Below are 13,990 nucleotides of genomic sequence, written 5' to 3' on the forward strand. Positions count from 1 at the left end.
ATTATATTGAATATTATACGTGGATTTTAGTATAACCTGAGGATCACATATTTTCCATTCACTGAAAACGTGACTGGTTCCCCCCTGGAAAAATTCAGGCTAGATACACAGATTTCAGAAGTACCAAATAAATTAGTTCTTATGCAATTTCAAAATCTTGCTGAAGTTAAAGCAACGTGTTAAAAACTGTGGTTTGATCTGAGGAATTCACCTAAGAAAACCTTTTTTTTTAAATGTGCTGTTTCTTCAGCATATTACAGAAAGGACTACCAGCATACCAGCACAGACTAGATTATACAAAGTGCACTGAGCAGTAACACTTAGTACTGCGTTTTGTGAACTTCTTCCTTAATCCTGTTAAGGAAGTGGTATTTATGAGGATGGAATCTAAAGATTTGTATGACAACCCTACTCTATGTCACCAATACCCAATGCTTGTAACTATGGAGTCTAATAACAACAAGCCCCTTTTGTGCTTTAGTGCTATGGTATATACTGCAAGATTAATATGTTTTACATGTCATACAGCAAACTAACTGGAGGTCTTGACCTCTCTTTTCCATAGCTGACAAAAAACAAACCCACCTACATACCTGTGTGTAATGTGTACAAACAGGACCAGAGCATTTGTATGGACAATATGGGTTGCATTCATGAGGATGGGGATACGTGAAATCTCTCACTTCATCATACCATGCTTGGACATGAAATGTTGGAGGTCTGTACCTATGAAAGCCAGTAGTAGTCTGTTAGATCATTCAAAAGTTGTCGCTTCTATCATTCTACCTTTAAGCAAATTTTGTTAGATTAAAAAAAAATTTATAGTATAAAACAGTATCTTAAACTACCTTCCCCAGTGTGCCCCCAAATTCTGCCCAATTGATGGAAGAAGGCTTGCAGGCCCATGCTCCCATAGACAGGTTTCAGCCCACGACTCTGCAGATCTCTCCAGTTCTGTGTCCCATGTCTGAAATTTGAAAGAAAAGAAAGGGACATCTTCTTTGAAATACTTGGTTGGTATCTCTTATTAAAAAAAAAAAAAAAAAAAAAGAGGATTGTCCATTTTTCAAGCTTCTGTTACTGGGGCAGAAGACTGAAGAAAAAAGCGAGACTTGACAATTGTATGCCCCATTTGTGTTACATAAGAAAAAAAAATGTTTTCACCAAGAGAAAAAAAAAGTTTTAATCCCTGCACAGCATTCTCTTTAAAAGCATGTGCAGCCATGCTGAAGTGAATAAAAGACAAATATGAAACTGAAAGGCTTAGTTCAACTTTCCAAGCTAAATTAAGTGCATTTTCTGTCTTGTGAGATTTCTTTTTAGTAAGAGGCACTTTTCTTAGCCAAAAGGGTATTATCCAACACACTTTCAACATAAGGCTTTATTTCCTCTAAACCAATAGTTTATTTGAAATGAAAGTGCTTTTCTCTCCCTTTTCTATAATCAGCTTTTGTTGAAATAATACACAGTGCAAACACAAAATATGAAAACTAGAGTAAGGTTGGCATTCATTGGTTTTATGGCTAGGTTGGCAAAAAAGGAGGCTTTCATGTTAGTAAGAGGCATACTTAGGACAAGTTAAAGAAAAAGATTATGAAATATTGTTTATCACAATTATTTATCCTTATTTTTTATTCTTTAAGGGACATGGAAGAATAGCCTTGTAGCTGAAAGGCAAATGCAAGTTTCTTTCTTTCAAAAGCATACTAAAAACTACTGTTCTTGGAAGAAATTATACCATCCTGTGTATGCAGAGTTTTTACTGCATTAAGCTGGGGTTTACTCAAAGTGGTCCCTCTTGTGCAAAGTATCCATACTGCTGCTTGACTTTTAAAATCTCCTGATAGTTGCAGAAGTAGTTTCCAGATACCTGACTGTCTGATACCAACCGTCAGGTTAGGAAACTGAAATATTTCAAGGAAACACATTTCTTGATAGAAGCTCAATTATTTCATCGTAAGTTCAGACTAAGTTTCTTAGAGTGAGACTGTCTTATCTAAATGACAGTAATTCAGTATTTCCAAACCCAAATTCCCATGCAGACACTGGAGATCGTGTCTACAAATTTTTGGCACAGATTAAAGGTAAAAAACTCCTTAACACAGCCAAAGAATACAGAAATATAACAGACAAATTCCATGTGCTAGGATTTTTTTTGCTATTGATTTTGACATGCAGTTTTCACCTTATTAATCAGATTACTCATTAAAAACAAATATGTCCTTGGTTATGTAAGACCACGATTATGTAAAGACTTTAATATCACCCAGTTTAATCCTAGAATATCTGTTCTTGGTTCTCTTCTTCAGAAGTCTCTAATACATTGAATTCCATTTTGTCTGTTATTATTAATATTATCTGCAAATAAGAAATTTACAGCGTACATTTTGACTCCCAAAATGCAACATTTATTTTGACAGAATTACTCTAACAGTATAATAATGACAGAATAAAGCTTTTAACCCACATATGGTTACAAAACCCACTGACTTTAGGAAACAGTAGGAATTTTCTATTCACCCTAGTGGGCCTGTATTTAAATGTCATAAGCCATAACATTCTTTAATCTTCATATGAAAATATTCTAATCTTAAATAAGAAAGTTTTATATGATAGCTTGTATAAATCTTTTCCTCTTCCCTTTCCTTGTCACACCGTCGTAAATAACTCTTCTTCCTATTGTAACCATTGTAAAAAACAAAGATTAACACGCTTCTTCCACATACATATTTTTTTCTCATAAATTGTAGTACAATTGCTTCATCATTCTACAATGGAATCACGAGAATGTAACATTTTAAAACAAATGCCACAAAATATTCTCTTGCAAAGCACCACTCCACATTTTCAACTCTGAAAACAGCAGTCACAGTTAAATGAATTGTACTGTTGTGGGGGTCCACGCAAGTTTCAAAATATTTTATGTAGCTATTTTAACTGAAATAATGATTTTTTGGAAGATGAGAGCTAGGTAGTCAAGAGTAGCTGCTTGAATCAATTCCTCAAGCTTGTGAAGTAGTTATCTTTAACAAAATTTTCTTTTAAAGACTGATGAAAGCTATGCATGACAGAGCCATCCAGAACTCTGCAAGAATAGCCTTTTGATGAAAAAGTTAAATTAATTGTTAATCCTCCTGACAGATGAACACCCACACTCCAAGGTATTGCTGAGATTGGATACTGCCTTCAAAAAAATTCCTTCTTTTTTAACTGTTTCTCTGCCTTCACCCAAGCATAAAATATTGTCTTCACTCCCCACTACTTGCCCAGCCAGAGATAGGCACACTTCTAGGCCACAACCTTAGCTGCAGCAAAGAAATAATCTTCATGGCTGAGCAGATGGGATGCAGTGAAGCTCTTTGACTGAAGCATAGCGCAGGAGACAATATCAGCAATGAGGAGCTTGGGGTGCTTGGATATTTTTGCTCATTGCACAGTCGTTCCTGAATCCAGAAAAGGTTGGTATATGAGCGAGACAGCCAACTCCACTCTCCCCAAGAATGGGTTTGTGTGTGCGAGATTATCTCAGAGAGGAATCTGCACAATTAATTAAGGGCAAGAGGTCATAGCTTAAGGCTCATCATGAGGTAATCACCTTATTTATTTTTATGTTAGAGTTTAAATCTGTCCCATTGGTGCTTTGCAGGGTTTTTATTTACTACTGTTTATGGTGAAGTGAGCCCTATCATAGTGCACTTTCCTTGAAGCAGCTTCACTTATGACTCTGCTCTGGAGTCCTCTAACGCAGTGATATAACATCAGCCTTCCTTGGTCACTGCCCTTCCATGTCAATCGTAATGACAGGTCCAATGACAGAAACTCCAGAGAATCAGCATTTCATGACATATATGAGAGGGACGGAAGGGAATGAAGTAATAGAGATGTTAGAACTGAGCTAATCACAATTTTTTGCAGTTTTAATTGAAAACAAGTAATTAGAGGATTAAAACAAATTTTGTTTCAATTGAAATTTTTCAGTTTTCCTTTCTCTAATCAAAAATTAAAAAGTATTCTAACTAGCATTAGCAAGCTAAACAATTGTTGTTTACTAGTGTATCAAAGAAATAAAAAATCTTTAAAATGTACTAAGAAAGTCATTATTTAGCCTAATGAGATACATTGTTTTAATTTGCATGGTAAATTTTTATCCAAAAATATGTTTGCATCATTTATTCAGTTATCAACGGTTCTCTAAAAATAGCTTTAGCAATCTAATCTTTATAACACTGGAGAAAGAATATGATTTTTAATCTTGACTAATTCATATTTCAGTACCTTTGTAAAATGTCTGTGATACTGTCTCATGGGACCTGTCTCATAAATCAGAATTTAAATACGAGCATAAAATGACAGGTATCTTTTTATCAAAAATATGCTATAAAAATTCACAGCATACATTTCATACACTCATTAATTTTGATTTAAGTTTAATCACTAAAATGTTGATTAAAAGTAGTGAATAAAAAGTTTTATGATAAAAATAACCAGAAATCTATCAGTAAATAGTTGCTGCTGTGTAAGGATTGAATTCACCCAATTATACTGCCTAACCCAAACGCATGGTAGGCTGATCAATCAACAGATAACCCCAACTTCAAAATGTTATGAGATATCTGGAGTGAATCAGATGTCAAAAAACCTGCATACATATTTTGGGTTTGCAGCAAATGATGCCACATGTCTTGCTTGTCTCCCTGATGTATGTACGACACAGTAAGTCACTCCAGAGCAGTCAGCTGTTCAGGAAAGTCTCTGTGCGTGCCATAGAAGAAAGGACTCATTCATTTGTTTCTCAGCCTTTAACACCTAAATCCTGTATTTCTAAAGCCATATACAAAAACTACCTGGCATGGATATCGTGCACATATAGCTAGTATAGTTTATTGTCAGAAAACGCTGCCTATTATCCTGCCAGCCAATATTTAGTTTGATCCAGGGTTTTTTTGGATGAGAAGGAGGTCATGAAGAAATATTGACCTACAGTACAACTTAAGATTGCTTCTTCTTCATCAAGACTATGTTTGAGTTCAAATGTGCTCAAACATACAATGAGTATTGTTGTTAATGGAGCCAGTTATTTCAAAGCTACTTCAGGTATCCCAGTGCCAAATTGCAGTCCACAGTATGGAGGTACCCCAAGTAGATCACCAAGATATAGCTTAATTTATTCTTCATTTTAATTATTTAAGTATTGTTTTGGGGTGTGATGGAGTAAATCTCAAAACCATTACATATTCAGATGTAAAAAATCTATGAAGTGTAAATCACATATAGGAAACAATCTCTTTAACTGCAGTATTCATCATCCAACTGCCTCATTTTCTCATCAAAGCCACTGCTTCCTGAAGTGTCTGTAACAGAAATTAGAATTAAAATAAAACCTCTCCTAAGTTACATCAAATCTATGAAATATTCTGGAAGAAATGACCCAATGTCCCAGTTCCAAAGAATTTCCTAGAGATCCAAGTCACTTTCTTGATTGCCAGAGACTTTCAAAATAAAATTAAAAGGGGATAAAACACCAATAACCTCCTCAAGTCAGTAAAAAAGGTAGAAGGGATTAGAAGTTACAGTTACTTGGGTCTCCAACCCCTACCAAGACAGAAGCAATACAACACAACTCCAAATCATAATGTAGAAATGAAAGTTTTTCGCAGTCTCCAGGATCAATCTACTGATTTTTAATAAAAAAAGGGGAAACTGATATCCTAATTTCTGATGCAATTCTTGAGAAGACTTTATCTTAAATTTATATCTGACTACTCCAGTGATGCAAAAATTTTACACAGCTGTTAATAACATTATGAACAGGTATGGAATTTCTCAAAACAAATTAAAAACTTTTAAAAGAATTCTGACAGACTGGAATCCCGTATCACAGCTAACACAGAGTAAATTAGCTTAAAGGTATTTTTAAAGGTCATTTCTACAGTTACATGTTGTTGGAACTTAAACAATCCACAAGGTTTCTACTGCTTTGCCAACATGCCTAATCATTGCGTCAGAGACTGGATCAAGAACAGGAAGAAGCTGCTTTACATCAGCGATGCCACCTTCAGTTTTGTCCTTCTCTTCCAGCAGTTACAATAGGATATCCAAATTCCTTCCTAAATTAATTATTCTGATTGAAGTTACATGAAGAAAAACTGAGCGTGTTAATTATAAGGACGAGAAGACTGTTAATTTTAAATTATTTTCATACCAATCCAGCCAAGTTAGTTCTAAATATAATGCATTTTATCATATTTGTTCTGTGTTTGCTCACATAGCAGGCTAAAGGAAACAAACACATAAAATAAACTATATAAGTATATAAAACCTACCTCCTTACTGGAATAGGAGTTTTATTCTTGTGCTGTTAGTAGCATTCCCTTGTTTCACTTACATGATGGCAAGCTTTTAGCTTCAAACAATGAAAGCATGTCCACATACAAAGAAAGATATACACATATGTTTTCATGTTTTATTTCATAAAATTCAAAAGGCTTTTGTTCTCCTAGTGTTCCTTTCCTCCTTAAAACAGTGAAGAAAAAAGATAAAGGCAGGAAAGCAAATGTATAATGAAAGGTTTCCAAAAACACATAGAAAGGTCCATTCAGAGCAACTTATACAATGAAGAACTTCAAACAAATATAGAACTAATTAGTGAATCTTTAAAATGCCAAGGTGCTTGGCATTTTCAAAAAAGCCAGAATGAAAATGGAAGAATATCAATAGTCACAGCAACATAGGTATTTTACATCCTACCAGAAGTACGCATTTTTCATGCTTTAACCACAATGTCATTAGTGATATTAAAATTTGGCTACTGAAATATATACTGAGCTGACATAGTTCTGATGCTTTAAACTTAATTCAAAAAGTTCTTCCACAACATTCACCATCATCAGTTGGTATTTTACAGATTTAAACTAAGGACACTTCTAAAACAACTTAACTCTTTGTCCTGGTTTCGGCTGGGATAGAGTTAATTTTCTTCCTAGTAGCTGGTATAGTGCTGTGTTTTGGATTTAGCATGAGAATAATGTGATAACACACTGATGTTTTAGTTGTTGCTAAGCAGGTTTTATACTAAGTCAGAGACTTTTCAGCTTCCCATACTCTGCCTGCAAGGAGGTGCACAAGAAGCTGGGAGGGAGCATAAGCCAGGACAGCTGACCCACACTGGCCAAAGTGATATTCCATACCATATGGTGTCATGCTCAGTATTTAAACTGGGGGAAGTTAGCCAGGGTGCAGTGATTGCTGCTTGGGGACTGGCTAGGCATCGGTCGGCAGGTGGTGAGCGACTGCATCATGCATCACTTGCTTTGTATATTCTTTTACCATTATTATTATTATTATCATTATTGTTACTATTTTATTTTATTTTATTTCAGTTATTAAACTGTTCCTATCTCAACCCATGAGTTGTGGTTTTTTTCACTTTTACTCTTCCAATTCTCTCCCCCATCCCACTGGGAAGAGAGTGAGCGAGCGGCTGTGTGGTGCTCAGTTGCAGGCTAGGATTAAACCAGGACACTCTTTGAAACAATTGTTACAGAAAAAGTTTAAAAGAAATCTCTGCATAGCTATAGGCAAGGATCCTTTTGCTTGATGAAGGATAAATAAACCCTTCAAACACAATTACTTAAAAAAACAGGAGGTTGTTTTGTTTCATAAAAAGGGTGACCATGTCTTTTGAAATGTAGGTGTGTGTGGCACCTGATTCCTCATCCACTAGTTCCTCATTCATGCGCTGACATGACCAGGTTTCAATGAATTTGCACTGTCCGATTTCTTTGGTAAATACAGGGTATCGATGGGAGCACAAGAAGATGGAAGTGCAACTAGAAAGCTGATTCCCAGGTCTGACAAGCATTTTGACTGGCAATTGTTTGTTACTACGTGCAAGATAATTCAACCTGTTCATCAAGAAAAAGTATTGCTCACATTGGTGGAAAACTATATATGGTCTACCTTTTGGATAAAGGATCATCATGAGGGTCGGCTTTCTAGATTGAGATGGAGAGACAGATAGACACTGAACATATCACCAACTGCTCAGCAACACAAACCTACTTGAAGCTATTCCTTTTGTTTCACAGAACTCTGTTAGAGTAGCAACAAATGTATAAGGAGTTGCTAGTGTGTCTTAAATTGAAAAATGTCCTTCTACTTTCCAAATACTTCTTGCATTTTTTACTTCCAAGAGAAGATCACTCAGTGATGGTAATTATAAAGACTGAAAGATGTTACCTAGCAATGGGAAGACACAGTGCTACTACAGAGATTGGGGGAAACTAAAGAGGTTTTTTGCCCTTTCGTCCATCAGTAGCCGCAATGTCAAAGTGGTTGTAGCTACCAAGTTATGTACCTCTCTTTCCCTCCCTTTCATGTAGATCAAGTTCACATCTGTACCCAGCTTGAGAAATGCACATTGTACTTTTCTGCTTCGGACATAAGAGGGGCAAGACAAGTGCAAATCAATACATACTCAAGTCTAAGAAAATGGTACCATTTTTGTGCTCCACAATCTCTTCAGTGCTGTAGTTTCTTCCCTGATACTACTGAATGCAGGGTTATCATGACAAATACAGCTTTCTGGCTCATAAACTATATTTTCCCAGAGTAAAATTTTCAAGATGGCCTTTGGTTCACTGCTTTCTAACCTTCTACATACATAAATAATTGTACACCAAAATTCAAGGAAATAATGAGTGATCACCCTTTGAAATGTGAAATTTCAGTCTGTGAAAACTTGATCCCATTATCTTACTTCTTTTCTATATTATACTTAGGCATTGAATCCTTCCTAATTTCAGCTTTCACAGATAACTATTTGTATCCAGCAAATTAACTTCTTTTCAACTGCAGTACTGCAGACTTTGACTTTATCAACTTTTACAAGTCACATATATGGCTTTTACAAGTCATGTACCAGTTTTATAAGTTTATGGACCTGGCTTCAACTAGAAAGACATTAATCTCTTATATTCCAGTCTGTATCTGATGTTTCATCTCTTTGAAATTTTTCTTAGATTTTGGTCCACATCTGCTTTACGGATGGACTACATAATTAAAAAAAATACTGTTTTAATTAATCTACAGATGATGGTGTCACCACAAGTCTACATTTGCTCTGTAAGCGTACAGGTATACGTTTCTTCTGATTCACACAACTAATTTAGACATCTGGTACATTAAACAATGCTAACAGCCAAAGGGGCTTGGGTACTGTTATGCTGATAGCTGACAGCCGGAGCGTTGAGTACACACATATTCCTGAAGACTGCAGCAACAAGCGACTTTAGACATCTAGGTTGTCAAAGGCAAAGGATGATGTTCCTCCTTCATTATTGCCTGCTGGTCTAGTTCCAAGTGGTAGACAGATTCATTAATCGAGACCTTCCTCTACAGAAACAAATCATGGTTTTATTATTATAATGATTTCTTTTCTTTTGTGACATTCACAAGAGCATGTCTGTGCTTTGCTGAATAAAATGAAAAACTGAAATATTTGCAGAGATTGCTGAGTGGTAGGGTAGTGATGCTGATGGTAATTTTAGAGATGCTCATTGTGCTTCAGTTTTTGATATAAAAATTTCCAAATTCAGAAGGAGAGGACCAAAAAACAACAAAACAGGCACAGGTAATATTGAGTTTGCTGATAGTCAAGACCAACATCCTGCAAGGCAGACTTCCTCAAGCAAGTGTTATCCAATACTTAATCAAGGTATTCTCTTAGCTTTTAACCTTGCCAAATGTACTTTTCCTAAAACCTCTAGGTCATGCAGACATGACTAAGTTTCAAGTAATACCCCTCTCTATGACAAACAGTCTTTTCTTCTAATGAAACATGTACATTCAGAACAGAAGACCCAGATGCTGGAAACCAGCTTCTTAGCCATCCAAGAGGATGTATCTTCTTCTGTAACCATCCAAGAGGACATATCTTTCTCTTTAGAAAGTTACCACCATAACCACTTCCCTTTAACTCCTGTATCCTCCTGTGTGACAGAAATGGTCTACATTAACTTTTTAGGTACCATTGCTGTGAACCATGTTCCTCCCATGGTGTAATTCATGCACACACAAAAACCCTTAGTTCAAGGCTCAGTGCTGCTCTAGACTTGATTTCATCATCTATTCTGAATAGTCTGACACTGACAAGATGGCATGGTCTATAGCTCAGATGCTTCTGCTATCCAAAACAGTATAGCCACACAGTAAAAATGCTATTTCAAACTTATATTTGAGCCACTATGTACAGCAGGAGCATTGGTTAAACTTCCAGCCCCTGCAAGCATCTATTTTACAGCAAGAGAAGGAAACATTTAGCTCTACATACTTCAGCCTTACAGTCTCAGTAGGGTTATATACTTTATCTAGTGTCTTCCTGTTTCATCCTGTTTATGCTATTTCTGCTGCATTTCTTAGAGTTCACACAGACCTACTATCTAAAACATTCCCTTTCATGAAGCCAGCAGTCAGGAAAAGATGGTGATCTTTTAGACTGGGTTGCGATACCACCATGACTGAACTCAAAGTGGATTAGTTTGGGGTTTTTTTAATTTAGGTCAGAAATGTGCTTTTGAAATGAAAACTCCTGATCACTCCCACTCACTATGCATCACAGAGCACTCTTGGAGTACAAACTGGATCGTTTCCAGATAAAATGCCAGGAGTTGTGCTCCAGGAGTGCATCTAACACTTTGCAGTTGTTCATGGGTATTCAGTCCACACAGATTAGACATAGTTCAAAATAAAAACCCCTGAAATGCAACCAGCATGAATGTCAGGTCCGCAGCACCAATTCTTTTGCTCTACAAATCTGCTCCTGTTGCACCACAACACTTGCCAACACAGGCATTGCCTTTATCAGTATCTTGTTAAAACCTAGTGCACCATCAAAGACATTCACAAAGAAATGGCACTATCAGCGTTTCACAAATGTTCCATATATGCTAGATTGGCTGAGGCTAAAACCCAGGTCGCAGATTAAACTGAATGGTAGTAGCAGTTACTGACTCCAGCTGCCAACTCTTCTTCTACCACAGAAGGTTACAAGTTTTGCAGCAGGGATGTTGCATGCAATATGGATCTTCTGAATGCTTCTGGTTTACAACATGTCACATTAAAATACACCACAACTAACACCAGTTTAACTTTACAGACTGGACTACAAATTGTGGTATTTAACCTCGGTCAACATGGGGTTCAAGTAGCGTGTAGACTGAAACCAATGTTCTGCTTATAGAGAAGCTGATGTTTCAGTGAGGATACCGCAGCTTAAATTATAGCTCAACAGCCAAACTAATCACATGGGGTGGGATTAACCTTCCCTGAATTTAAACAGCCTCAAAGCAGATACCTACATCTGAGCTAATTATCTAAATTACCTTTGCAGTTACATAGACAAATAAGCATCTATAGAGGGAGATAATTTTAGCAACCCACCTTTAATTGAGATAAACTGTGTGTTGGAAATTCTCATTTTTCTCTACTAATTATAAAGGAGACTGGCTCAAATGCAGACATCTACACCACAGACATCAAAAGCTTGGTGAGATGAATCCCACCATTTGTGTTGTGTGAGTGTTAAATCAAAAGAGTACATTCTCACCCAAGGCAGACCAGCATAAGTGAGTCCACCAATTATACCAACTGGTATTGCAACAGAACTGGCAAGCCCAGTAGCTCAAAAAATGTTTTCCAGTAAAATACAAAAAAATACGGTGGTAACATTTTAATTGGAGAGATTTTCATATACGTAGGAAGACAGAAAAAAATCATATGGAATGGGACTATATGGAAAGAAAAAAGAGCTAAAATTTAAGCTCAGTAAAGATGGAAAGTTAAGTACAGTGGGCACCACTGAAAGTAAACATTTACCATGGCATAGTATAAATACTTCATTGCTGTATACATTCTAAATATAGGGAGAGAGTGGTAAAGTAAACACCACAGTACCGTATGGGTATTTATTTACTTTTTAATAGAATCCACTGTATTCTTTAAGACTAATGACACTGAGAAGGAAAAAAAGTAAAGATGAAACACAGAATGAGAAATGCCATGAGCAAATAAGCCAGAAATACACCTAAGAACTGGAAATCAGCTGCATGGCACCAGCACAGAATGACAGAAAGGTACAGCTGAAAATGACTTCAAGAGACTGGTCTTGACTGTAGTCTACCTAGCCTCTTCCACTGAGCGAGAATCATATCTGTATTATCCACATTTTTTTAAATAAAACTGGTAACAGTAGTTTCAGAATAATATTTACTGTAATTCTCTTCTGGAGTTTTATGGCTGTAAGAGTAAAGAGGATTTCCTTGGTATGCAACCTAAACCTCCTGCCCTGCAATGCTAGCTGATGTTTTATTGCCAAGAAAAAAGAAATCACTCTCTTTCCTGTAACAACCTTTATTTATTTTCCAGATTAAACAAATTCAGCTGCTTCATTCCTTCAATCTTCCTCATAAATCACATATTCTGTGTTTATAATCAGTCCCATTAATCTCTTTCATTCTCTCTAGAATGGCTAGACCATTCTTAAAAAATGACCAAAACTGGACATTGCATTTCAGACAAGGTCTCACCAGCTTCACACAAATAAGTCTCCTTTCAAAGACAGCTGCCTCATATTATTTTTTAACTCAGTGCAACTCCTGCATCTTTTTATTGCAGTGTTACCTCTACACTTTATTCCTTGTATTTTGCCTGTTTGATTTCTTTCTTACTCCATACCTTGCAGTTAAAATTCATCATGTTGATTCTGGGCATTACTTCCACTTGTCAAGTTCTTCTAATTTTGATTGTGTTCTCTAAAACAACCCGAACCTCTAACCATTTCTTTGCTCACACAAGTCATAACCTAAGTGCTTAACCAAAAAGGGACAGGCTCCAACAGCATCAACGCCTTCAACCTTCTGCCAGTTAATAGGGAGCTTCCGTCAATTTTCACTCGCAAAAATGTTGGGGTGGAGAGTGTCAAAAAGTTTCCAGAGTCAAAAATATGACACCTACTACTTCCCTCTGATATACTATGCTGGTTAATTACTGGGTCAAAAAAAAAGTAAAATAGATTGGTTTGACAGGATCTCTTCTTTATGAGACACTGGCAGTTTTCATCAGCTTGGCTTTCAGTTACGCTTAGGTGAGGCATTTTCATCTGTACCAAGGCTGCTGAAGGAAGTCCATGGAAACTAATGATAATTAGCACACCTGAAAAGTCAATAACTTGCACATGACTCAAATGCTTACCTTCAGTCATTCGAGTCTGAAAAAAATGTGTCCTCTGTCCTAGCCCAAGGTCCCTTACAGCATACAGCCGAGTGACCACAAAAACTCAGGAGTACTGAAACACCAGACAACTCCCTTTGAAAATACAAAGCCAGCCATACAACTAGTACTGATATATCCTTTAAGCACAAAGAAAGAGGACAGCTAAAATTGTTAAACTTTCCACTACCAAGAAAGTCAGGCATCCAGTTTCTGTTGGAGGACTACTGCCTGTCTAGAAATGAAATGGTAAGGACCTTACATGCTAGCATGTGGTAGACTGGAGTTTATAGAGCCTTAAACTGGGCAGAGATCCCTGAACAGACCTTGAAGTTTCAGCTACTCTTTTGGAAAAGAGTAAAAAGCAGGAAAACTGTGGCTTTTGCCTGGAAACAGGAAAGCAGTATGAGGCCAAAAATATTGTTCCTGAACACTGAATAAATTGCACCAATATTTAGGAGTATCTCCCTATTACAGTTTCATGTGTTTGAGCTTTTTGTGTTCAAAAAGTAAAACCAGGAATAGGAACCAGCAGACATGACTAATCACATTTAATTCTCTGTGTACTCTAAGCATGTTAAAAAAACTTTGCTGGAATATTCAGCTTTCCAAGGTGTTCTGAAACAGTACATGTACTTTGCTACTTTTTAAAAGCAGCACATAAAGACTTTCTATTAGAACATGACTAAAAATCATCTACTCACTTCTATATTCCGACATGAAT

General features: G+C 36.5%; 1 protein-coding gene across 4 annotated transcripts in view; it reads right to left on the reverse strand.

The window, feature by feature from the left end:
• The window catches only part of CRISPLD1 (cysteine rich secretory protein LCCL domain containing 1), a 47,543-nt gene that overhangs the window by 22,663 nt on the left and 10,890 nt on the right, over window positions 1–13,990 (reverse strand). For 3 of the 4 annotated variants that reach the window (XM_072852317.1, XM_072852315.1, XM_072852316.1), the window contains 2 exons: window positions 849–967; window positions 594–726 (listed from right to left, as the gene is read on the reverse strand). In XM_072852317.1, the coding sequence (XP_072708418.1) occupies window positions 594–726; window positions 849–967 (252 nt within the window). The remainder of the gene's footprint in view (window positions 1–593; window positions 727–848; window positions 968–13,990) is intronic. The other variant, XM_072852318.1, reaches the window with a different exon arrangement.

The sequence above is a fragment of the Ciconia boyciana genome, chromosome 2, assembly GCF_034638445.1.
Source record: "Ciconia boyciana chromosome 2, ASM3463844v1, whole genome shotgun sequence".
Classification (NCBI taxonomy): Eukaryota; Metazoa; Chordata; class Aves; order Ciconiiformes; family Ciconiidae; genus Ciconia; species Ciconia boyciana.